This window comes from Dermacentor variabilis, chromosome 11, assembly GCF_050947875.1.
Source record: "Dermacentor variabilis isolate Ectoservices chromosome 11, ASM5094787v1, whole genome shotgun sequence".
In the NCBI taxonomy this organism is placed as follows: Eukaryota; Metazoa; Arthropoda; class Arachnida; order Ixodida; family Ixodidae; genus Dermacentor; species Dermacentor variabilis.
The window spans coordinates 47026602-47054023 of NC_134578.1; the positions used below are offsets into that span (position 1 = coordinate 47026602).

General features: G+C 43.6%; 1 protein-coding gene across 3 annotated transcripts; it reads left to right on the forward strand.

The window, feature by feature from the left end:
* The first annotated feature begins 3795 nt into the window (after positions 1 to 3795).
* Positions 3796 to 21621, forward strand: LOC142564894 (venom protease-like). 3 transcript variants are annotated; one of them, XM_075676086.1, is made up of 9 exons: positions 3796 to 3957; positions 4098 to 4160; positions 4855 to 4928; positions 10430 to 10527; positions 12308 to 12449; positions 17108 to 17222; positions 18359 to 18498; positions 20175 to 20237; positions 21346 to 21621. In XM_075676086.1, the coding sequence occupies exons 3-9, from the start codon at positions 4926 to 4928 to the stop codon at positions 21541 to 21543; spliced, it is 759 nt and encodes a 252-aa protein (XP_075532201.1). In that variant the 5' UTR covers positions 3796 to 3957; positions 4098 to 4160; positions 4855 to 4925; the 3' UTR covers positions 21544 to 21621. The 3 variants fall into 3 exon arrangements, with proteins under 3 accessions (XP_075532201.1, XP_075532203.1, XP_075532202.1); XM_075676088.1 differs by lacking the exon at positions 20175 to 20237; XM_075676087.1 differs by lacking the exon at positions 4855 to 4928.
* Positions 21622 to 27422: the final 5801 nt, after the last annotated feature.

A 27422-nucleotide genomic window follows, 5' to 3' on the forward strand; every position in this document is an offset into this window, starting at 1 on the left:
GGGAACGAAGGTATGCGTGTAATTGGGTGTCATATGTGTATACCGTGAAAACCTGCTATAGCTAATGTAGGGACAGGCGTTATAACATCTATTTAGCTGCGCGGAGACTGCCACATAAAGGCGCCAGCTTTATGGAGACATTTGTATGATTTGTTTATATTAATATATTAAAAGTCTTATCAAGAATCTTGTGGAAAACTGCGAACGTGTGTTATTTCTCTTCGCACACAATCTAAAGGGCCTGCATTAACAATTCCAACAAACTATATTACACTCGTACTTATCTTTCTTTCTATATTCAAACGAGTGCCTAATAAAGAGACATGAGAGAATAGCCTCCTTCAAGCAAGGCCTTTTTACGATACCATTTTCTTCAGGAAAACCTAATTGTTCGCTTCTTTGCTCCCAAGGCTAATGAAAGCGGGGGAAGGGGGAAGGGGGGAACGTTTGCGGAAGAACAGCAGGTGTCCATATATTTTTAACTGTATTGGCGTCTATTACATCAATTACTTATCCCAGTCCTCTGTCTTTATAGTATCCTGCAATAAACATCCTCAAGACTTCTTGCAGCCATCGCACGTAGTGCTGCTATTACGCATTCATAGTGAACCGATGCTTCCAACCGTGGTCGAAGAACTCAGCGAATAAACAGGTATGACATGCAATTCCCTGCAGCGTAGATTATATTACATATCGAGTAACCTGAAGACGGTGTAAATTAGAACACTGAGTGCCAGGAACTTTTCTAGTACGTGAACTAGGTATGAGAGATAGTACTTATCTTGGTACAAATGAATGTATCCGATACTACTCACCGGACTGTTGTTCCGGCTTAAGCACAGGATTTTTTGCCGTCCGATGCTGGCAATGGCAACGCGCTTCACTTGGTTATTAGATAATAAACGACAAAATATGTAAGGAAGAAATACAAATGAGCTTTTTAGTTATTATTCAAATAGAACGAAAATAAATGTATTGACTTTAGTCTGGAAGTGTTCAGCTAAGTGTTGCCTAAGTGTGTGGATGTCACAGGTACACAAGCGTGTTTCACGGAAGCACGATGGAGGCACTCACAGGGAGAAAACAGATCGGTGCACTGAATATGCATCATTTTCACCAGTGTTTTAAAGAAGTGTTGAAGTGAACGCATTGCTTCGCGGTGCACTTATTTTAGCGGCCATGGCTCTAACGCCTCGGCACGTGTAACAAGTCAATGTGGGAGAAGTCGGAGACGCTCTTGCCCGAATCGCTCTTTACGCGTGATGTGCTTCAGACAGTCGAGAAAAAGAAGGTTTATCTATTTTCAGTGTTGTCGCACAGATAAGATGTAGACGAGGTCCACCTCATTCGAAACTGGAAGTTCTCGGTACAAATAGTTCTAAGTTGCTGAGGATGTAAGAGGGTATAGAAATGCGGTGTACGCTGATGTTGCTACTAGTTCTCAAGACGAAGGGCCTCTGTGGTTATTATACTGGGTTGTCTGAAACTCTCCTTCAGGCAGAGTTATATCCTTAGGCTTATAAGTAGCACCACCTGTGGGACGGCGTGACACTTGTATAAGGCGGGATACTGACGCGTCATGAGCCGCATTTGCTGGAGCTTCTGCAATATGTCCCCTGTGTTGATTCTGCATTGACTCCACTGGAACGCCACACGTTAGTTTCACTCGCCCTCATTGCGAGAAAATCAAGAAGCGTTACATCGTGTTGCAGACACTTCGTCCTTTCTGCGTATTTACTGCGAAAATTGTTTAACCATTTTTTTCATGAACATGCGTACCAAAGAACATGAGCTAGTGGTTATTCGCACTGGAGAACAAGATACAATAGAGGTCATTCGACTTCCTCGCACGAATCATGATCGAGCATTGATAAAAGGTACGCTACCTTTTCTTCTATTCAAAGAATGCGATTTTGATGTTCAGATCTACCAGGATCATGCTCCATTATCAGCGTCATTTAACTAGCGCACATGTACATTGCGAAATCAGGAGCATCTATGTGTACCAGATCCAAACTGGTCATGCAGAAACATATGTGATTCCGCTAGACTGTCATGCCTGCATGCGCCACATGGATACAAATATTTGCGTGTTCTTTTCATTGTTAAACAATTTTCAATCATTTATTTCCGTTCGTCAAGTCAAACTTCCTTTCTTCTGTTGCATAATTGCAAACCCTCTGCACCTTTCCACCTGCAGGCAACCATAGCAAAAGAGAACTCCGTGGGCGCAGACTTCCAGATGCAGCGACGCACAATTCACCGAATGTTAAATGAGCTGCTTATCTTCAAAGCACTATTGCTTATGTTTGTCCTGGGAGCCTTGCTTTACATCATCGCATCATTCGGAAGCCGAAGTGCGCCACCAAATACAACGTCCGCGCCACCCACCACTGTAACTACCGAGTCCAGGGCTGACCATGGCAGTATCACGGGCAGTGAAACAGTGTACGCGTACGCTTTTCTGTAGTTTGAGCATGGTTTGACAAAAAAAATTGTCACCAGACGTTTGTGTGCCTTTTCAATTGATCTGTATTTATTTCTTCCTGTATATGGAGCCCGAAATCTGGGCGGTCGTATTTGGCGGCTGCACGCTACGAATCCTGTTAAATAGAGAGGAAAATAGTTAGTCTGAAACGCCAACGAATCCTCAGAAATGAGTAAGGGTGAACGCTCAGCACAACAAAGAGCTTTTAATGACGCGATCGCACTAGCTTACCGGCTTAATACTGTCACCAGTCGCCACTCTCGACTTCACCCAAATTTTCTGACATTTCAGCGTTTGCAAGCTGTCAGTCCGTGTACCACTCTCCAGTACTACAAAGTAGATGTTCCTATAAAGCGATAGCTGTCACGCAGCAAGACCATACTGCAACAAAGCATAACCTTCTTGCATGAGATGGCTACAGCAGCGGCTCACATAAGGTAGAGTGCGGTCGTTTCTACTGCCAAGCAGCAGCCGGTGGTGACGTGTTTTATGGTACATTTGACGGGTCCGTTTCGAGCACTCCAGAGCGCCATGGCGGTGTGCATTAAATTCGGCTCATCGAAATTGACCAGTAGGAACACATTCAGCTGCTTTTCTCTGAGCGCCGCGCTGTTTGTAAAGGCGCTGGGAGGCACTCTTATTTTCAACCTAAAAACTGACGCAGTTCCGGTCACGTGGATCCTGCAGCTTGCTCATGCACGCGCAAGCTGCAGCGCGCCTGCGCGCCTGACGTGTTTCCTGTTCCGGCCTCCGATTGCTTTGGCGAGCTGTTGCACGTTCGATTCGGTCACGCTTCTCAGGCTCAGACCAAGGTCAGGCTTGGTAGACTTGAAACCCGAGTCAGAGCGCGGTAGGGACCAGCTGATTGTAAGTTTGTGTTATCCAGACTCTATGATCGAACGTAACGGAACTATGATCTTAATATTGTTCATGTTGAAGCGAAACGTGATCGGCTGCGATTGGGACGGAATACCAGATATATTGATCAATAGCTGTAATAGTTATAAGCTGGAATACATGCTGCATTAGGCGACCTCAAAGCAGCGTGGCACTTAATGCAATAGTTTGTCGCCAGCTGTGATTCTAGAATTAAAAAAATAAAAAAACTATGTTGCACCTGCTGGGCTACAATCGTTGTACTTTATTGTTTTCTCCGCAATATCTGACTGACATAAGCAACATCAACCACGCTGAACAATACCACCATATGCGCGTCCCTTTTCTCCTAATTCTATCATTTCGCAGAAGAAAGAAATAAGTATCGCGAGGCACCCAAAGCTTTCTTTCGCGCTATTTGCCCAGTTTGTGTTCGCCCACAGCATTATTTGGACGCGCTGAAATTTAAAGTGCGCATTGAGAGAAGTGATCGTATAGGGATGGCGGAAAACAGTTCTTCGCTCTACCTTCTGAAGACCGTTCTCTCGTGGCTAATGACACTATGTTACGTATTATCGCTGCACTCTTCTAAGGCAAGTCAAGTCTCACTGCGTTAACGCAGCATTTCAAATCAGTCGGAAGTATTCAAAGGGCTATAGGCTATCAGTAGCTTTTTTTTTAGCCGCATCCAATCATAGATGTCAATTGTTTTGTCTGTTTTACTTTCTTGAAGGAGTAACAGACGCACGCATCGGCTTTCAGTTTCCCAACGGGGAGCTCTCGATAAATTCAGATGGTGAGTATATCGTCATGAAGTACATCGCAGAATTCTCATTTTCGAGCTGAAATCAGATAATACATTCAATTTCTTCTACGACCATTGCAGCTTCTTAACCTATAACGCTTTACACAAAAACGCAACTGTGGATTCGTTTCATTGCGGGGGCAAGAAGACTCAGTACCGAAAAATTGTGGCCTAATGTGCTCATCAACATAGCATGGCTAAATCAAAGATATGGCATATAATAATGGAAGCAAGCATGATTGAGGAAGTGCCGAAATAAACGCGGCTATGTACCTGCAGACACAGCAAAGCAGGAACATTATTTAATATCTGGTAAATAAAAGCGGAATATCGGCGCTGTTATCAGGAATGTCACACCATGGATCCCCTTCTTTATTAATGATGAGATTTTCATTACAAATGATATTACTCACATTGGAGTAAACGAATGTGTTTATCCGATTTAGCAAAGATGCAAAAAAGGTTGGTGCCGATCATGAGGCGTCACAATGCAACATCATCAAAAGCAATGTAGGTTCTATTTGCAGCATTGCTCTAGTTTTGAGCGCATGTAAGCGTTCTTTTAAAATACTAAGATTCATATGCGCGGTGTCGCGCATAATTCTTTATATTTCGGTATATTCCTTGACTTCCTTGGTTATAATTGTATTCTAAGAATAATTACAATTATCATTCTGAAACACAGAGTGCGGTATAGCCGGTCCTACGGCAAGAATCGTCAATGGTCTTCTAGCTGCTCGAAGTCAGCTCCCTTGGATGGTAAGTTGCCTTTGACCGGGCTCATTTCCTGATAAGTACACTATTTTTCTGCAAGTCACCTGCTTGTAATGTTTTCCGGGAAGCCGTGGTCGGCGCATCGACGCCATGTGAGCGTTTTGATGCCATAGCATCAAATGGCCCATTGGGCGAGAAAGCCGGCGGCGTCCGTAGCACCGAAACGGCGCCTAAATTCCCATTGGCTGCGACGCCACGTCCCGAGCTTTCGGGCTCGGGCAACGCCTACCGCTGCGTAATCTGATGCATCTACATCGTCGGCGGCCGCAACCTCGGCAGTAGCGAAACGGGGTCGGCTACACCAGTACACCGCAGACGAAGTAAGGGAGCGGAGGCAAGCAGCGAAACCTTCCATCATCGCCAGCTCTCCCAATACACGGCGGCCGGAACGAGCATGAGCGCAAACATTTCTCCCAGCTCAAAACTCGACGAACCGATCAGCTGCGCGCCGTTGCTACATTAGTGCTTTCGCATTCGCAACTCACAAGAAGCGCTTAGGTGTCCTCGGACTTTTTCCCCGCACTGTGACGATAAGGGAATTGCCCCGCAGGAGAAGCTGCCAGGTTAAATGCTTATGCGCGCCTTTGAATCGTTTCACAAAGGTGTTCCACAGGACCTAAGGCCGTGCAAAAAGGAATTTTCAGGCGAAATGAGACTACGAGACCTGACAACCTCCGCCAGGCAACGTAGCTGCGCCTTGCTAAGACTAAGACCCCTTGCCATAAAGAATTTGCCACGGCCGTGCTCATGGCACTCGAATAGCAGTGTGTGTGATCTTGCTCTCTCTTTGTCTCTCTCTCTCTCGTTGCTCGTGGTACTGGTGCTGCATGTTGAACAGCAGCGCCTGCATGGTTTGGCAAACAGGATTCTGTAGGCTACACTGACATTTAGGAGAAGCTGTCTGACACAGAGCACCTTCTTTTTCACCATTGAACACCAAGAAAGGTGAGCGTCCGTTGTGGTTGTCATTTAGGGCAGTGAAGAAAATGTGGGCATAAGACGCAATAAGAAACGACATGCATGCTTCGCACTTCAGCGACAAGGTCTTTCCCAACATCAATTTTCTGATACACTCTAATTCAATACAACGATATCCACCGGGCTTAGAGTGTATGGAAAAAGAGAGTACTCTTTATTTCTTTCCGACTGCAATTCGCAGCAGCCGAAGCTACCCTCAGAATTGTGTGAAACAAAAGCGAGTACTAATTATTTATTTCGGATGCAAAGCACTCTAATTACATTACTGCGGCGGTGCTGAGTGGCATTCATATTTTTTGTAGGTACATCTATATGCGGAACATCACTTATTTTTAGCGCTCCCCTGTAACAGTAACATGGTATTGATGTTTTGTGCTACTGATTTCAATGGCATTGTACGCAGTGGTCCCACGTCCGACCCCCACCAGGCATTTTAAGACGGGAGCTGCATCACAGACATTTTTGTTGTGCTATTATTAGGTCGATGGGAGCTAAGGAAAAAGGAAACGTTGAGCCGCTCGTATTCCTGATCTAGCTAGTCCAAAAGCGCTTAGCATCACTTAGTAGGCTAACAGAGTACTTAAAAGAATAATAAATGGCCTTCGTTTTTGCGACGCCGACGTGCCAAGATTAGTGCAAAGACTTTCAAAGGCCTTTGATAATCGAATGAATGTAGTGCAAAATGATAAAACAGTGCCTACTGTTTAAACTACTAGACCTCTCGCTCTGATTCTTGGCCACGTCATAAGCTCCGACAGTAAGGGTAGAATTCCCGGAAAACAGGCATGAGATTTGCCCTTTTGAATGCTACTGAAATTTGCTGTCGTTATCACCTTGTTTTGGAAGGTTGATATTGTGCACCTAACCATGCCAATGTTTCTAACCAGCTGGTCCTGCGGCACACTTCTTCCTTAAAGGGGGCAGCTTTCTGTGAAGGTGCCACGTGTAGGAAGCTTACAAAAATTTATCACTCATTAGGTATAGGCCCAACGACACGGAATAAAAGAAGATGTGCGAACGCAAAAAAAATGCGCAGTTTGACTTTGTGTACAGCTATTTCTTGTGTGCAGGTACTTTTCGTAACTGCGAATGTTTCTGAAATATCCAGTTTCACGGGCAATTTCACCCTCTTTTTCGCGTTCGCGAGTTTGTTGTGCCAGTGAACGATCCAAAATTTCAGCGGCGACTTAGCCTGAAATGCGAGAAAAATGCATTAGCATAACGTCGCACCTTTTTGAGGTCCCAAATCTATCATTTGAACACCGAGTTCACCACGTTGCAAAGTGTTGCTGAGGAGCTCCCTCAGCACATGTCCTTTTCTGTTCTTTTCTGCTCACGCATACTATAAGCGTTCCTGCTGAGCTGCAGCGTGTATAGGTTACGGTACGAGTGAAACAGGCAGTAAGCATAAAACTAACATTACCTCATATTTTCCTGGGCACTGACTGAGGCCAACGCTTTTCCTTCTGTCTGCATCCTGGAAGAACAATAAATTTCCATTTCCTATTCACAAGGATATTACGAAGTAAAGCACCCCCTAAATTTGTCGCCTAGTCGAATTCGGTGCCAGTGCCTGTATATAATAGCTGTTGCAATGACGCCCTTACTGACAGTTGCGATTACCGTGCGTCCCCCAGTGACCTTACTATTTCCCTATGAGGTTGAAGATAAAGTTTGAGTTTATTCATACGGAAAACAAATTCAGAAATCAGTATACACACGAGGGTCCCAAAGTATTAATATTGAAAACCGGATACTATGTTTGAATTGCAACAGGATTATACACTTGTTGGCAGTATAATAGTGGATGATGTTAAATATTATATACAACATAGCCAAATGTTAATAAACAAAGAAAGCCAACAAACAATGCTCTAATGCCATGTGGTGTAACAGAAATAACAACGGAAGTGTAAAAGATATGCTATTTTTAAGGTAGAAGAACAAACAAGGATCAATGAAGAAAACAGAATGTGGTGCAGTGCGAACATTGCAATGAAAAGAAAGAAAAAAAAACAATTAGTTTATTGGAGTACCAAGCAAAAGTAACGTTACCTACTTGAAAATATAAATATTTATTGAGGAAACTGATCAGACGTTAGCAAGGTAAGGAATTTAGCGGGAGCAAGTCCGAGTTCCACCAGTGCGAAGCAGCTAACTAACGTTTCGTGTGTCTGCTTCACCTTTCAGAATCGTCATTTTGTGCCTCAAAGACAAAGCTTATCGAGTCTTGTGTCATGTTTGCAACCTCAGTCACTCTCGAGGTTCCATCGATGTTATATATAACACAAACACATGTTCTATTATACAGTCACAAAGCAATGGAGTGGACGCTTAAAATATCATTTTTGTTTTCTATTGCAATTGAACTTGAGCTCAGAATTATCAAAGTATTGGTATATTTATTAAACGCAATGTGTTTTGAGCTTGCTATACATTTGAGAACCATCATTGTTGCTACAGGTTACAATAGAACCATTGTTTATATATTTACTAAATTCATAAGAGAAACGCGGAATGTTTGTGTACTTACCGAGAATATCTTATTTCACATGTGCCTTTTAGTAGAATTTGTCTCCGTTTTACAACGTACGCAATATATCCTTTGTCAGAAAGGTCTTGCTCACTGTGCCTTCCAAAACAACAAAACACATGCCCAGACGCCACCATTCTCAAAGCCATCATCACCATCCGCGACTTGAACCGTGTCTGCTGTTCCTGCAACGCACCATAGATGTTATAAACGTGATAAAGGGACTTGGCCTAATACCTAGGTAATGTTTGCACGTAACAGCACCGCTCCAGAATTCTTGAGCCGAATCCACACGTCCGAGTGATTTGAAGAGTACAATCGACGAGGTATTATGTTCGACCTGTAATTTCTACTGCTCACTGTTTCTGTCGGAATTTATTTGGCGAGTCGATACCGTTTTCGCGAAGTGAATTAGGTCTCGTGAAAATATAACCGTTCCCTAAAACATCGCGATGCCTTGGCGATGGTGTCGGCCGTGCAATTGAATGTTCATTGGTTTGAAGATGCGGTAGTGTTCTCGAGCAACAGTACGCGTTTAAACAGGAGTATACGCTGTTCTCTATGCAGGAATTGCGATCATTAGAAATATTATTAGTATCATTTTTATGATGAGACAAACTGTCGCCACAAGAAATAAAATATTCGAGAGTTTTCTGCATATTCTCGCGCGTATACAAGCTTGCCGAAATCTACACAGGCGGAGCGTGAAGTCGAAGCTTGTTTACAAACTTTTGACTGAAAACATCAACTGAATCGCTTCTATAAGAAACTGTTTCGGTGTGGAAAACCTTCGGAAAGTATTGCCAGTAAAAACGGCTCGCTGCTCGCGAAGAAATCAAAAACATTCCTGTTTATTAAAAAATACAGTCGATGAAAACGTTTCAATTTATAAGAATTCTGACAAGCCTTGTGCTTCACATTCTCGCTCACCGATTCTCACAAGGTCCCCATTGCGCATTTACAGTGTTAAAAAGGAGTCGCCATATTCGCCAATTAAATTCTAACCGCACACTCATCACAAAACGGCCAAACGCACATTGAAGTTTGGCACCCGCAACCCTGCTATGGTGGCCCTTCATCAACCCAGCAATGTAAGACGCCAGCTAGTTTCCAGGGAGCTGTTCCTTCTGCACAGCGAGATCTGCACACTGCGCTACGCTGACACGTCTCACCCGCATATAGCTGGAAGATCACGACATTGAACCTTAACACTGCTGACAATGGTGCGAATATCGCGAGAAGTTTGCCATTTTATTTATTTATTTATTTATTTATTTATTTATTTATTTATTTATTATATCATCAAGTGCATACGTAATGCAGAGAGAAGGAGTTATTAATAATCGCGCTATTAGATATGTAGGCATTGAAAATAAAAAAAACATGGAAATAACGAATGTTGTCTAATTCAAAAAAGTTATATCGAAAAATGTTCATTAGACGTGAGAATATTACACTTAAAAACCCATTTCGATGCTGATACTTTCAATACGTTCAACAGGCTATCTCGCCAAAAAGCATGAATAATGCAATATTCAGTGTCTGAGGTCCGTGGTTTTCCTTAATTACATTGGAATGAAGTTGCAATGTTTAGATGCTATCAACAATGAGTAGCCCTTTCTTCTGGGTGCTCAGGCCTTCTGAGCATGATCGCTGTAGAAAATAGGTTACGGAGCAGAAATCTACGTGAGCAAAAAGTGGAGTTGTCGTAGTCTTTCTTGTGAAATAGCTAAATCAGAGAATGCTCTTTTATGTGAACGCCACGCAATGGAACGGCTGTAGTGGCACTTTCAAGTAATTTGCGCTAGACTTATGATATTCATTAGATAAAACTAAGTGGACTGCGCAGTGTATTTCCTTGATTCATATCCTAGTGTATTCGTGCAGCATAAATTTTTCGCCCCCAATTTTGCATGCTGAAGATTGTAGTTCACCGTAAAGAGAAACTGAAGTCTTCCTTTACTTATTTCTGCAGGTATTCTTGGCAGTAAAGATCAACGGAGAATACACAACTTGTTCTGGGACTATCCTGACTCAAAGGAATATTCTAACGGCCGCGCACTGTATAAAACAGTGAGTTCAGCTCTCCACTTTCTTTATCGGCAATACGATATATTTCTCAATTCTGGCACTCCTAGGTAATTGGGTGTAAGATCATATTCCCTTATTCCGGCGCGCACTGAACGTGGTAATCGGCGCAAAACAAAGAAGTTGGAATTGAGCAAATCGGGCATGATTGGTTGAGATTATGATCTGAAATAATATTTTTCGTTATTGTGAAGCGCAAGACAAGAGTTGGCGACACCAGTGCTGCCACAACAAAGATTTTGTTCGGATCTACCCAGAATAGACTTACAGAAACAAACAAGTGGCAACGAAAACAAGAAAAAACTGAAAATTAGTACACAACGCAAAGAAAAGGCAACGCCTCACGCCTGGCAGTCTGTCACATGTGAGTTTATTTGCATATTGCAAAGGCCTTTTCGAGACGTTCGGTGTACCCTTTTGTTTTCAGTAGTTTTCTTCTGCGTTTGTAATTTATTTTTATTTTTTCGCTTCTCCACGCGCATGTTGTTTGGGTAGATCTGAATAAAATTTCACATTTAATAAGTTTCACGTTGTACACTCTCATCTTTGTCATCGACCATAGCACTTAATTTTATTGTTAATAAAAATATCTGGTGCCCTCATACTTTTTCAACCAAGCGTAACGAATAAGTATGTCTTTTCTCATCGTTCAAGAAGGCTCACCAAAAGGCGCTCAAAGCCGAACTAAATAATTTAGTCCAATACTGACTCTGACTCAGCGTGACTGGCCTACTTTCTGCAACTGATTTCTCTTTGCGAACTCTTCGCTGCACTAGGCTGTAACATCCGAACACCACTTGCAATGCATGGAACATTCCAGCTTACTACTCGGGCAGGCAGAAATGAATGAACATAAGTTTTTTAACTTTAACTTTTGCAGAAAGAGAGAAAACATATCCTTTATAATATTCTAGGGCTGTGCTGCAGTGCCGTCCCTGTTGCTTCTACCATCTGGAGGCAGAGGAAGAGCAGGGGGCGAGCCAACGGGGAGGGGGGGTGGCAGGTGGGGGCAGGATTTAGGGATGGGTTATGCAGAGGAGGCCGGTTAAATTGGAATCATTCGTGAAACTTACTTTTGACAACCGGCTAAGTTGTCAAACTGGCTTTGCATTACTGTTTGGCGAGATTAGCCGTGAGTCAACATTACTGCCAGCGCAAAACAAGGTTCGGGACCTGCAAACATGCAGTGCGCGTGATAGGTATCTATTACAATCTTCAATGAAGCCTCAGACTGAATAAATTAAGGAGTACGTCGCGCCAAAAAGTGGTGATGTTTGGCGCAATTCAAAATTTTCTTTCAGCAATATAGCACAATTCCTTTATTCAACCTGGCCCTGTTCCTTCTTTCTATTGTACAAATTCGGTAGGCACAATTTATGCCAGCATATTAGGCACAGGTAGGCCAAATGAAGCCGTAAGGGGCTTCTGCGAGCGAAAAATATTTCAATTTTAGATACCCTCTTCAGTAATTTCTAACTTTGGAGAAACTCTCAGGCTAATTCTTTTACGTAGCACCGGTCATACTTAGAAGCCTGTAGTTCAAAAAATTTTATCAAGTACAATGTGAAAGAAAAATGGAGTGTTATAAAAACTTCAGTTGTTGTACACGTTCAAACAGCTGACCGAGATTTTGCCTTGGTTGATTCTAATTGTCATGTGCCTTCTTCAACACATTGCATTGAATTCTCATTGATGATATTCTAGAAGCATTACTGCAACCGACCACCCGAGAACTTAGTGCTTGTTGCTCCTCTTTCGCATTCAGAAATGGCACGTATCCGACAAGAATTGTGGCCTTCTACAACAGTACACAAAAACTGGACGGTGCGTTTTGGAGAGTAGACCGTATGAAAGTGCACCCAGATTTTAATGAAACAACGTTTGTCAACGACATCGCTATTCTACGGGTGAGAACATCGTTTTCGATACCTGATGCTCCAGTGTTGTGGGCGTTCATTAGGGAAGTGTAACATTCACCACTGGAATAACGCTCACAGTTAATACAAAACAACGAAACCTTTCGCTGCATATTTGCATAGAATAAGGGTTGCAATAAAATTATAAGCTTTAAACAATTCTGATAGGCATTACATAGCACCCTCATGACAATTATTAGAAAATTCTTACGCTTACAGATAAGATAAATCTTATTATACCGTATGCCACTTAAATTAGCCTCCAAGGCTACTAGAAGAATGGGGGAGTTTTCAGTGTATTGTGGCTGCTGGCGTTGCTTAATGCCAATGCTGAAGGTTTCTAGTATTTAACACATTTATCTCTAAGTAATATTGCGGAATACACGTATGGTTGAATCCCCGAAGAAGAGGATTTTGTGACCTTGTTAGCGAATAAAATAGTCAAGGAAGTGTGGAAAAACGCGTGGCTTCAGCGTTTTCATTGCTTTTGCTTTGTTATTTACAATGTTTCCTTGATACTAATTGGTACACCACTTAATTCATTTGTAAGATTGTGCACCTGTTTTCGCACAAAAGGCAGTGGCTGGTAGGCGTTTGCTCTGTGCTAAATGAAAGTAACTACGAAGCGATATAAAATAATTGCTTGCATGGTTGTACTGCATGTTCCAGCGACTAGGGTTCGAAAGTGCTATTATTAGCAGCCGTTTTTACGTAGATTTACTTTATATATTATGAACGATTTATTTCCAGTGCTTAATGAGTGGTGCAACTTTTTCTCACTTTTTGTCTTTGTGTGTTCCAATGTGTGTAGGATTATATGGCCCCCTCATTGAGGATATATTTGTGCTGACTCTTTCGCTGCGGTATGCACTGCCTGCGCTGTGAGTGAGCTAGTATGACCTGACTTAAGCTAACACTGTGTGCCACTGAGGTTAATATGTGCACCTTCCCGTATTTTTGATATTATCGAGCGAGTGTCCACAGTGCAGCGTTTCAGCGTGCTATAACTCTGCTATGATAGACCGCCGGGACACTTATCTGCTGTAATCGTGGGTCCGTGCTCCTTCCCCCCTCTCTCTTTTCTTATGTTTTACTCCATCACGTGTTCTCCAGTTTAGGGTGGCAAACCATATTCATCCTTCTGGCTAAACTTCCTGCCTTTCCTTCTTCTTCTCCCTCTCTCTCTCTCGAAACGGCAAGAAGCGGCGAAATCTGCGATAGTAGGCAGAAGTCAACGGCGCTGTTCGCTAAAGCGGTGCACACATCTTACTTTTTTTCCTCCAGGTCCTATCGTACACCAGGGCAAATAGCCAGGCTACTCAGCAATAAGTATTTGCGATCATCCCTTAACCTTCTTTTTATGACAATACATTGGACGCGCTAAATTATTTCGTTTTTTTATCTTTTTTACCCTAATTCTCGGGCACATACGCCGGTGTCAGTAATCCACAGGAGAAATGGAACACAAACTGTAGGTAACTGATCTTAGTCAGACACCTCCCATTTGTGCAAATAATTTTTGTAAGCAGCACTGCGCAGATAACACCGGCGGGGCGTGTGTCCTGAAAGGAACATCAGCGGGTTATTCCACCAAGTGAGCGCGTTTCCGGCGCTCGCGCATACCGTTGACAGGCCATGCGATAAATATTCGCTCGCTAATAAAAAAATCTTGTAGGCTGCACAGACTACGTGCCCGTATAAAAGCATTCACCGACGATTACGACGCTCCATAATGCAAATTTTGAGCGCAACTGTTTAGGTGTTTTGAATTCGCGACATATTGTGGCAAAGAATTCGATTCTGAACGACAGGGTCCTCGCGACGACGGTGTTGAGCCTCTGCTCGGGCAGCTCGTTTAGCAGCAGCGGCAGAGGAATAATTTTAACAGTTTGCGTCGCTCATTGTTCAGAAAAGAAAGCGTGAACGCGGAAACGCGTGAGGCTCCCGTGGAGCGCATTCTCTAGCGGCGGCGGCGGCGCAGGCGAAGTAGCGCATGCGCAGTGGGCCCGAAGCCCGCACTAGCGCTTTATTTTCCTATGCATTATCGGCGGACGCACTCGCCTCATGCCTGGCCGCCGCCGTGAAGCACCTCTCGTGCGGCACTTCACCTTTGTCCTCACCCTTTCGCCATACTACCCTCCTCGACTTGCGTCCACGTGCTTTCACTGCACCCTCCTCCTCCGCTTTCCTCCTCGCTCTGTCTTCCCTCTCGCCGTCTTTCATTCCCCACTGCGCTCCGCGTTCGGTCTTTTATCCTTCTCTGTGCTCGTTCACTCGGTTACGCCAAGGGACGCCGAGGCAGAAACTGAACGCAGAAACGGGCGCCTAAGATCTGCGTCCTAAAACATTTGGCCCATAGATGTGTCCTCTTTTGAATGTATTCTGTTACTTCTACATGTTACCTACTGACCTTGACGTCAGCTGGTGGCCGTATAATTTTAGGTTGTCAGATTTCGCTTTCTAACATTAGGTATTCAGTAAAAATGGTTAGCAAATATATTGAATGCCTACGTCTATACATACGCATTGTTACCCAATAATCTGATTTGTTAAATGGGGGCTTCACCAACCGACTCAACCATAAAGTAACCGGTTACATAATGGTCGAGTCAATTCAAGGAAGTCCAGAAAGTCGGTAACAATGAAGCCCGTAAAGATTACTCGAACCAGTTTACTACACAATTTTTGCCCGGACGGACTTAATTTGTGACAAGATTTCAAGAAATAATTTACAAATAATAATTGCATTATTTCACTTTTTATTTATAACCTTTACGGAACATACTTATATTGGAAAGTTAAAGGAAATTGTCATAGTAGTCTAGTTCCGCGTCTCAACGTTTTAGATTGGTATTGCAACAGAAATAATTCGCCACATAAAGTTCGTTGAGTTAACCTGACTGGCCGCAGCACTGCAAAGCACTGATCGCGGTGCTACCTTTGTGCGACGTAGCAATACAGCGTAAAATCAAGCTAGGGTATAAGGCACGACAAAGCGGTCAAATCTCCTCTGCTCCTGAAGTGACCGTGCATCTTATGGAGAGTTGCACAGAGCACCAATCAGAATAACATAGCTAGAAGGCGGAAGTGCGGCGGCAGGTTCATTTTATGCCACCCTGCTGCGCCACGGTAGGGTTGAACCCTGAGCCTCGCTTCGCAATGCTCCGTGCCTAATCGCGCAAACTAAACGACTAATTTTAGACCTATTGATTCGGTTTACACGGCCGTTCTTAAATAAGAGCGGAACTAGACTTTTATGACGATTCTCTTCAACTTAACTATACAAACAAGTGCCCTATGTTACTGAGAACTTACTGTATCCGATTAGCTTAGTTAGCGGAGTGATTTGATTGTTTTGTTTTAAGTGATATACACTTGGGTATAGATACTGAATCTGTAGTTATCTAACTTGAGTAACCTTTGTTGTCCTTTTTTGAGAAAAAAGCGTTTCAGGTAAAAAAAATACACTATATATGCACTTGTGGCACTGTGGTTGTGACTTGGACTTAGTGGCACCGCTGCCACAACTTCAATATATGCAGTTACATTTCGAAGAGGTTGCACATATCTCGTTTTTATATTCACGTGGTATGCATAGAGGGATTTAGTTAGATGATCCCCAATGAGATCTCATAGAGTCGCAGTTTCGCGTGAAAGGCGAAGCATTCATTGCGACAGCAAATTAGTGGACAGCTATACGAAGTAAGGATAGTAGTTTTATCGGCCGCATAAGCTTGTAAACATAGGTACACGAACTAATATAACAAGCATGGTGTCACGCACGCACAAGTAAACATCAACACATTTGACTCGGTGACCGCGGAAACTAGCTGTTAAAACGCTGGCATGAACAAATGCGGCAGAACCTGTGACATTCGTGCTCTCCATCGCTTCCAGGCAAAGTGAGCATCGAGAACACACAACGCGCACAAAGCTACGAGCCGCCGACGCACCAAGATTCTGCCTCCAGCGCAAACCACCCACAAGACACGGTCGCGCGATCTCGCGCGCGCGCCACATGCTCAGTTGCAGCCGGAGTAGAACATCGCCCTCCTTCTCTCCCCCCCCCCCCCCCCGCCGGCACCTCGCCACGTTGGGCGCCCTGCGCACTACGGAAGGCGGCGTGCTTCCTTTCCTTTTTCACCTCTTTGGCGCGGGCGAGATTGAAACGTGATCGTCGACTACCCCCGCACGTCTTCACTCGCACATACAGCGTATGGCGCTCGGTGACGGTGCTGTCGCCCTTGTACTTTATAAGGAGCCTCACGGAGACGGCGACGGGGATGGCAACGGTGACGCCGATGCTTTCGCCGACGCCGACGGCGGACATGCGCTTGAAGTGTCCATATATATGGATTAAAACACAGACCGCCTTCTGCAATCAAGAAGGTTCGTTCGCAATTTCAGCTGGTTTTTGGGCTCGGAAACACCGTTTGAACGATTCAGTGCTTCAGATTCTTCTAGAATTGATGTAACCGAAAAACAGAGAGCAAAATTTAAGAGCACAAGTCTACATGTGGTAAAACGCTGCACTTCCTTTCCATCTGTTCACTTTGAAGATAACTTAAAGGGCAATATAAACCAAAACAATTATTGCATAGATGTTTCGCCGCACTGCTCTGCCCTATCAATATCTTCATACATTTCAGGTAGAACAGCCCTTCTCATTCACGATGACCACGCGCCCTATCTGCATCTCTCTGGAACCCGTGGACATTTTCCACAAGCATGTGCGTGTGGCTGGCTGGGGCCGTCTTAAGCAATGTGAGATCACTTACTAGCACTTTTTACTAATGCCATACCGTCGGATAATAGCTCACATTTGCTGAGCAATATGCTTATCATGTATACTGTGGCAACATTAACAGCGAAATACGGAAAGTTTCTGTAATCATGCAGGAAGGCAGAAATGCATTCGGTACACATTCGATGGAGCGCTCTACTTTATTTGCACTTATACTGAAAATTGGTATTTTTATTCTACTTTCGCATTAGCGCTACCTGCTCTGGTCACTTCCCATTTGATGCAAAACCCTGCTTTCAGCAGGATTCACGTTTGCAACTTCTGTCACTGTCTATGCTCGCCTCCGAAAATGTAAAATAAATGTGTCGAATATGTGCATAAGCCGTTATGGACATCTTGTAATCTCGAAAAAAGAAATGATTTAGATATGAAAGCCATATAGATCTGGCAGAATGCTTCACGATGTAACTTTCAAGACTTCATTTATTTCAGGGGCCATTGTGCCACCCTAACACTTATCCCTTTCACTGCTGGATATCTTGTTTTCTTTTCACTGATGATCAGCTCCGGATGGGCTCTCCTTACGTATTGCTTTGCCAAGCATTTCATGCTGCTTAAAATCAACCTCTTCGTCGTTGCCATCTCCCAAATAAGAGTTCGTCAACACTTCATCAACTCCTTGGTGTGAACGTGCGGATGGACCTACCACACTGTTTCGTAATGTGTGCCCTGCTGAGTTTGAGGGACAGAGCACCGAGACATTTGCCCCACCGGCTGTCCCAAATGCAACTTGCAAGTTCTTTGCTGTTTAATTTGCCTCTGCATAGATGACACACAAATCATAGGGGTCTTCTTTGCATGACTCGATTCGGTAGAGGCAGGATGCGTGCTGAAAACACAAAACAAGTAGGCTCGAGAGTGATTGCATTTGTGCGATAGTCAGTCCTCGAGTTATGTCGGGAGCAGCAGTCAACGGGTTAAGTATTTACAATACTTCCACGTCGATGATTATCCTGTTATCATACTGTAAACCTTCGCAAGCATATTTTCACTAGTAAAAAGTGTTTCCCAAAACGACGCTCATGTGCGGCAATATTTTTCTTTACTTGCAAATTGGATGAACCTTCATGTTCATAGTTTAACCCTTGCTTTGCAGTTGGACCTCCTCAGCGACTCCTCTACTATACAAGTTTACGTGTTCTGTCCGACGAGGTGTGCATGAGAAAATTTGGCAACAACGGCTACAACATAACGCTGCAGTTCTGCGCGTACGAAGATACAACAGACGCATGCGAGGTATGAGGCAATACGGCTTTTTTTGAGATTTTACATTACTATGGTTGTAACTGCGCGGATTGACATTCAGAATCGATTTGTTTAATTGACGGTACTGGAAATCTTGGCTGGATTTCAGAATCTACCGTAACATCTTAAGTATGCGAATTAACACTCGCAGACCTACAAACACCCACGCACAAACACAAAGTGGATTTCTCGTCGACGCGCTTGTACAAATTAGCAATGTACGTGAGTAGCCAGAGTATGACATTTGTTCGACGGTCGAGAGGGAAAGAGAAGACAGGAAAGATAATCAAAAGCAGCGTTCACTTCGCTGCCCCAAGCTAGATAAGAACAGGGACACAGGAGAATGAGAGAAATCAAAAGTAAGACAACACTAAGCTCTCAAAGATTCTGCTACCGCCGCTACAACATTGCGTATACAGTCCTCCAGTCCTTCGTTATAGATCTCGGAACACTTTCATGAAGCCCATCATGCTCAAAAGCGTTCTAACGTCGGAGGTTGGGCCGTAGTTTAACAAAGTGAGGGAAAGAGGGAGTCCCGATAAATCTCGCAACGCACCCTCGCAATCAGGCAAGATAGCCTCACTTACGCCCGTACCTTCGAAGAAATTAGAGAAACAAATATCTATTATTGATTGTTAGAGTCAAGCGATAACTTCGGATGGGTATGGGGCATCTACGCGCTGCCACGTTGCACTACCTCAAGAACTGGCCGCCTTACCAACCACGTTGAAACTACTGCGAAGAGGCATATCACGCACTGGCAACAGGATCGGCCCAACCATTGACCACCTTTGCTTACACTGTCTCCGCGGTGATCCCACTTTACTCCCCGAAACAGACGTCAGACAAGGCCGACTGAGTAAAAATATAACCAGAAGAGCCGAAGAAAGCTTCGAATGCAAAAAAAAATACGTGCAATCGACCGCCGTACTGACTACGGCTACCCCTGTACTAAAAACAACCGAGTTGTTTCACTTGAAGCAAGTTATTGTACAACGCTGCATATTTAGGTAAATGTTGCCCTACAGGTAGTTTATGACATTGTAGTTTCTTCTCTCGCGCTCCTGCAGTAATGGTACTCGCCGGCAACATCATTGTCATCATTCTTAAATTTTCTCATCACTCCGTACGTGACTTTACAGCATTTGTCAGGTATAGCGCTTTACCGCTGCATGGAAGGGTGTCTCTATTGCAGCCCATCATTTGGCTGGTGACATCGTTTATATTTAAGCCAGACTAAGCGCTTTGTCTACCATTGCGTCATCATTTTACGCTGACACTTATAGTCATCTATTTCTCTTCGATACATGTGCGTTTATATAACTAACTGTTACTATTTTACCCAGGTTCCCAAAGTGTCCTCAAAGTTATTCTAACGCTACGTTTAAGAAAAACGCGACGCCAGTTATGCTATAAACCTGCTTTTATAGGCAGTTTCTGGGCTTTGGTTCCCCTCAGTTTTCTGGAACTATTCAGTCATAAGGCGCATAAAGGCAATAACTGCGTAAATAATGCATTACTATAAAGGTAACTGTACGTGTTTATATTTGAAGCGTTAAGAATATCGTAGTGTAAGACAACTTAACTTCCATTGATTCTCCTGGAGCGCTTCTGTTTTGAGATATTCATCACCAAATTTGAAATTCATCAGCGGATTTCGCATTCAGGGTCAGGGATCTCGACACAACGCCAAGCCTGACAATTACAACGAAGAGCACTCGTGGGAAAAGGTCAGTAGTTGGTTGTTTCGCCAGCCAAGAGCAAGTAAATAAATATAAGTTGTCTGTAAATACGACTGTATCAACGTTTCAAATATAACCATATACCATAACCACGGCAGTGAAAAAGTAAAGAAATTGTTGTTTATAAGGCGACCTGATGGCTATAATTATATCCACCAAAGTGCATAAACAGCCTGTGCAAGATTTTGCCTAGCTCCCAATGCTCTCTCATTAATATTACTATCAGCTTAATTTTGAAGACACTGTAAATATATGCATAATGTGGTTGTTCTGCGTCTCTGCGAAAGATTGTAATAGAGCAATAAAACTCATTACCAAAAAAATTAAAACAATGCTCCTTACACTTGCGCTGCATACTACGCAGCTCATCTTGGGGTTGCGCGGGCCGCAGCAACCTTTAAAAAGTTTTAGGAACAAAACAATTGTTTTGCCGGGCAAAGGGAAACGCAAACCACTTAGAATGTGACAGAAAACAGAGCAGGCTACTAGCAAGATTGTGGGAAATTAGGCTAAAGCCTTATATACAAGTACAGAAACTAAATATTTTAAAATATGTTCAGGAAATATTTCAGAAATCTTTTTTGCCCTTTGTCGCGCTGCCGGCTTTCCGTGTGCCACTTCAAGCGGCTTCTGCACCGTTTTGCGCTCCAGCAGCACGTCTGTTCTGTAAATATATGTCCAACTAGCGACATTATGTACAACTAAAAACATGCGCTATGGTGCGTTCCACGTGCATGCTTGCTTTTCTTTATTGTGTTTGCATCAGGAGCGTCAAAGTGAAAGAAGTGTGTATGTGTAACGCGTGGGAATCCGGTCCCGTGGTAAAGGTAGAGAAGGAATAGTACTTTGCAATGCAGCGAATGTCGTTTAACTCATCGATCCGGTGGTACCTCAAGGATGTGCGACGTAACGCAACACATATCTCTTGCCATTGCCGCTAAATTACCACTGATTTTTTCTCTTTCCTTTTATTCTACAACCCTTTCTTTCATCCCTCGTCGTCTGATGCATCCATAGAGAAGCACGTCAAGCTTTTCGCTTGAAGAGCCTTCCCACTTATCAACAAGATTGCTCTCTCTCCATTGCTCACTTAAAGGGCGATTCCGGAGGACCCGCCATTGCACGCGCGGACAACCACCGCTTCCTGCAAGTGGGCATCGTCTCCTACGGCGCTGCCTGTGCAGGCAAAGTTCCGGGCGTCTATACACGACTCGATGCGCTGGTGCCCTGGATACTTGACAACGTGCTGTACGGCACGTGGCAGATCTTGTACCCGCGAGGTGAAGACAAGTGAGCAACATCTCGCTGGTTCACTCAAGCCAGCAAAAAGGAAGGTTAAAGTCTGGCACGCGAATAAACGTTTTTCACAGCAGATTCCATTGTTTTCCTTCACTCTTCAATTTCCTCCCGAATGCTTCAGACGTTATCGCATATCTTGCTCGTGTGCCCTTACCGGTTCTGTCAGGTGAACGCGGAGATAAGAAAAGAATGAAACAGTACGAGTCTGCTCAGTTAAAGTGGGTAAGAGCCCTGGTGTGAAAATGTATTAAACATAACTGCGTACCATATCAGGAAGAAGTGGCAGGTTAAAGTTTAGATGTTTAACCAAGTGTTTTATCTTTTAGTGTCGTCTCACTAAACAAGTACATGTCAAAACGCAAGTGAAAATTTCAGTAAAAGGATACGATCCCAATGACTATTCAGAAGACGGGAATCAATTTTTCTAATATCCTGACTTATCAGAGTCCAGTCACCACGCTCCTTTTCTGCTAATAATTAAAATACAAAATTTGAACATGAATTCGCAAAATAGCGGTATTCTTACTTGATAAAGTACTTTCTTTGGTGAGGTACAAAACGTTGCACATTACAATCATAACGTGGGATCGGTTTCAGATAGTTTTTTTTTCAGGGACACTTAGCCTTGAAACACCAGACGAAGAGGTCATGAATATAATTTTTTAATTAAGAGTACGCTTATTTTGAAAACAGCGCCAACATATTCGTGTCAAATGCCCAGATAATTATGATTCTTATACAAGCCACAATGTCGCATAAAGCGTTTGCTGATGGTTCTTCAGACCTATGCACAAAAAAATAGGTCGCTGCTATTAGTGTGCAAGGAACATGGTATAATTTGGTCCCAATTGCTAGCTTCCTGGTGTCTCAACTTCTGAATACCTATTCACAATGTACTCATCACATGTATATTCATTTCATTTCTTTTAAGTTGCACGTGCACATTCTTAACTGTTGTTTAACTTCCTTTTAATTATTGCTTTTAATAATGTTCATTTTTTAAAGTGTAACAGTATATATTTCCGTGGCGCTAACGTTATCCACCCGAATTTCAATGCGTTCTTAATGATTATGTATGTATAAAGATCTATTCATGCCCAGGGAAGTGGATATGTACCACGTGTTGTATTACTGCAGCTACTTACGAAAGCTTATTGTTTGCACTGCGGATGTGTGCGATGCTGATGTTCCCTGGTGGTGGCCCCCTGGCCTCGTCAAGCTGTATGTTTACAGCTTTCTTGCCAGGGTGGCCTTCAACACTGTACCTTGTACATGTTGTAAATAAACTTGACTTGACTTGAATGCCCGGCAACATTCAGTGCGACCGGCACCAACGGCTCAGTTCACGTCAACCACCAAATTCACACCGCCACCTTCGGCACGTCGGCATTGATATTTAGAATGGTGGGCGTACGAAAAAGACGACCAAAAATAAAGGCAGACAAACACATCTGCTATGCTCTAGCTTGCGATCATCACACTGTGAGCCTCCGGCACCACACCCTCTCGGTCTTTCCCTGAAAGTTTGAATTGCAAGCAGCAACGCCTGCTGACCTTCGCAAACTTTGCTGCGTGAATCGTCCACGCCTCTTTCGCAAATACCCTCTGTCGGCACTTTTAAAGATAAACGCGACCGTCATTCTTGTCTTCTTTGCTAAAGCGCCCGGCCATTCCTCGTCATACAATGGCCCTCCGATGGAGAGCAGCATAATAGACATCAATGTGCCTAGCTTTTTTCGCGTTATGTTCCTTTGAACCGCAGCTGATGTTTTAGTTGTGGTTTTTTTGTTTAGCGATTCGTTTTGCCTCATAGTTATTTAGTTGCACTCCATGTCCTGGTAAACGGTGGGAATGTGATTTCCCTGTTGCCAGCCCACCTACACTGCCCCTAATACTGGAAACACTCCACATTGTGGAAAAGCGCAAACGAGCAAGCGCATGTGGTTTGTCAAGTTTTGTTTTCAGCGTTGACGTTTCTTCTTTTGCGGCGCTCCGCGATGCCAGAATACGTGTACAGCAGTACTACGAGAGGCACGAGGTAGGACGGTTACCTCTTGAATATTCTGTGGCCCTGCACGAAACAACGCTCTTAGCATTATTGTCCAGCATTTCACGGCATCCATGTTTCGGTGAGTATCTCCATACTTTCTCTTTGTTTAGAGGGAGCCTTCGTTGCCACCTCACATTGATTACTGTATGTCTAAAGCTTGCATATCCAGAAGGGTGCGCGCCAGTGGCCATACTTTCAGGCTTATATGCGCTCTATGAAAAGGGTGTACCATGATTACTTTTATGACAAGAATGCAATGCACAAAATTAAACCGGTTCATAAACGTTATCTGTTTTTAGTGGAACAGCGTGATAATTGAGAAGTGTCTTGAACCTTGCTTCACTCAATAATGTTTTTTTAATTACATGCACTCTATACGCGGTTGAAATCGGCTTGGGTAATGCTATCTGGAAAACATATTTATTTGTAGGATATTCGTAGAACTCGTGGGTGGGCCGCCTATTCCGGTAGCCCACTGGTTACTACTGCTGCGCTGGCCCTCCCCACCAGCCAGTGCTGAAGGTCAGGATCATCGCTGAGCAGAATGCTAAAATAGCTAAGGTTAGGCTGGCTGGCTGTACAAGTTATATGGTTGCAGCACTGGGAATAGAGGCGCAAAGATTCAGGGAAAAAAATTATGCGCTTGTCAAGCTGTCGTTAGCCCCCTTTCTTTGAGTCTTTGCGTCTTATTTCACAGTGCTTGGTGACATGGTGTAAACTTGCTTGTAATGTCTGTTACCTCAGAATGTTATCCACAATTCAACCAACTGAGCTGGCCTAGCCGTTCTAGAAATGACTGAAGAAAACGCTTTGGTTCAGGTACAGTTTAATCTGCACACAATTTGCGCGTCATTAGCCTTCATATTTATAATAATAAAGCTCCGAATTTTTATGATGACCTTTCAGTCACATTATTGGATGTTTCAGGAAATCCTACGCACCAGCATTCTTCCTCCTTTTGGTGACTGTGCCAATCTGCGCAGACCTTCAGAGAAATTTTGAGGTTCCAGATTTGACGCCTCGTCGTTCGCCAAGATGTGAGTGAAGGAAACGGTCTTCTGTTTTCTATTTATTATCAATGTCTGTAAGGGTAGTTGGAGACTGAAATGCTATTTAATTTATTTTAGCCTGAACACTGAGAGAAAGGCGCTTTGTATGCTCGTAGAAATGTTTCGTTTACTTCGTATAGTGTTTTTTTATGCAAAGGGCCCACACCTCGTCATTGAGGACACCGCATCCCCTTGTTCCACATATACATTGCAAAACATGGTTACGTGAAATATATACGGTGACGCTCATATCTCTTCAAATTGACCGAGTGCTCTGGTTCAGAGGCAGATGTATTTCGCCTGAAGAATCCCCAAAAAGAAACCTCGTCTACGAATGAGTCCTGTTTCAAGTAGTCGCTGTCGTTGTCCAGTTTGGCACCCCGTTGTGATAATCATTCTCATTGTCTCGATCCAATGACGTGTTATAAAATAGCAATAAAAAAACAAATATTAGGTGATACGATGACAGAAATTATAATTTTGAAAAAACTACACAGAAATTAGCAATGCTTCAATACTTCAAAGATGATTGGTGGCGGTAATATCATTAGCAGTCTTTCCCTTGACGGAGGTACCATTGCTGATGAAATATTTTATATGATGTGATGTTGGAAGTAATAAAGGAGACAGACTTGCAACAAGTACAAGGGCAGTGTGTTTTTATTAAAGACGTGAACATATACATTTTCTCTGCATGTATATTTGTGTTTGTATAGATTTTATTTATCCCCGCATTTGTGCACACACATTATGACGAGTGGTCGTCGATTCCGCCAAGCGCTGGTTAAATTTATAATACTTTTCGTGCAATTTAAGAGGGAATTATGCCTACTGCCACATACCAAGTGATCCAAGTTAGTGTCAATGAGGTTCATTGAGCAGTGGCACCTACCGAGTGGTACACGATAAGTCACCCGATGTGCCCTCGAAGATGTTCATTGAGGTGCGACACATAACCGGTGGCACATCCTCAGTTATCCAAGTTGGCGTGAAAAGCGTTTGTTGAAGAGCTGTACATGCCCAGTGTCACATATACAGTGACCAATGTAGGTCCGACGATTGGGTTTGAACCCTGTTCCTTAACGACAGCAGCCTGATGTTCTACCCACTTGGAATGAACGACCCAGTGACTGAAGTTTGTGGGAAAATGGCTAGTTGAAGTCGAACTCGCCTAGTGACAACTAGGTGAAGTTCCTGAGTAATGCTAATTGCATTAAAACAAAGCTGCAGAGCGATTTTCCGGTCTAGCGGTGCAACATTCCGGACGCATGGCTGAAAATTATGCAACGTTGGTCTATTGCACCCGCGGCTTGCACCCAACAAGATTTCCCAAGCGAAAATAGAATAAGCGTCGATTAAGTTAAACCGAGATTACTTATGGCATACTAGATGAACATTCCGATGAAGCAGAAGCAGTGGCAGGGTTGAATAATATGAGCAACTGTCTCGTGTCTTTTACAAAAAGATACCTTCGTAGATGTTTGACAATCCAACCATTTCGTAAATCGAAAACAGCGGAAACTTGTGAGGGAGGTACTGCTTTTTAGGCGAGTTAGAATTGCATACTGCAGCGGGGTGCGCATTTAAAACAGGGACAGATCAAGGCACCGAAATTGGTTTGTTTCTTGAGCACTCCCGCTTATTACTTTACCTTGCTCTGTTCCTGTCTGAAAAGCTCACTCCGCCACACCTTACGAGAGAGTTCTTTCACCATTTTAAAGTCCTAGAGATACGTTTTGCCAATTTCCGAAATCTACCGAAGACTATGCAAACACTTGAGGTGGAACAAGGAGACACCTAAATATATCCTGTGTACTTCTTTCATTATATCCAAATTTTGTGCGTATGCCTGTGTTCTTCCTCTAAAATTAATGAATGAACGGTAGTCCCAAACGTACCCATAAAAAACAGAGGGAAAGTTTATTCATGCTTCGCTTGTATGATACGCACATATCACTGATACTTCTAATGCACACTGGTAAATAAATGTTGAGTAAGCGCACGTGAGTGGTGAAAAGGTGACCTCAGCCAAAAGTCCCAGAGGTGATCCATTTTATTAGCAGGTCTGGGCCCCATCGAGCTGAGGTCCTTACTGGCGGCGGTAAAAGGCGGCGTAAGAAACAAAAGTGTTAAATTACTTTCTAAACTATACCACAAAAAGGAATTCATGCATGTCCGAGAGCAAAGAAACACCTATTTTGATCACCTTTAATAATTAAGTTTTAAAGCAAATTCGGTGCTCCGACATAGGCTGCCTACCTGGCATTTCCCTGATTGACGTTCGATATTGACTACAGCGCCACACACCAGCCTTCATCGCAGGATTGCAGTACTGATGCCCGAAAACTGTTATCAAAACTCGCCCTAACGCGTTCAGGGCAGAACCGAGTTTGGTTATAGAAATAAACGAGATTTGTGGAGGTTGCACAACCATCACACCTTGGCAGTGCATGCACCAGGAATCTCACCACCTTGTTTTGTCTACAGGAGAAATGTGAAACAGCGGCAGCAATTCCACGTAATTCGGATTCACATGCCATGCGCGGGTTACGGGGCGTGTTGCCATTTGCAGGGGGATTCTTCAACTGGGTTGAATTCGCCAACGAGCCTTGCATATCAAGAAACGGCTTCAGTGGCGTCTGTCTCACAAGCTCCGAGTGCAGCTTACAGGGTGGCATCGCGAACGGACGCTGTGCTCAAGGCTACGGCGTTTGCTGCCAAGGTACCGGTGTAGTCGAGGGTTCGAATATAATTGGTCGTGTCATGTGACATCGT

Bases quoted from the DNA above. Each gene is read 5' to 3' on its own strand.
- LOC142564894 (XM_075676086.1), top strand. The intron at 12,450-17,107 runs GTGAGAACATCG...CATACATTTCAG, and splicing joins ACGACATCGCTATTCTACGG to GTAGAACAGCCCTTCTCATT. The intron at 18,499-20,174 runs GTATGAGGCAAT...TTTCGCATTCAG, and splicing joins ATACAACAGACGCATGCGAG to GGTCAGGGATCTCGACACAA.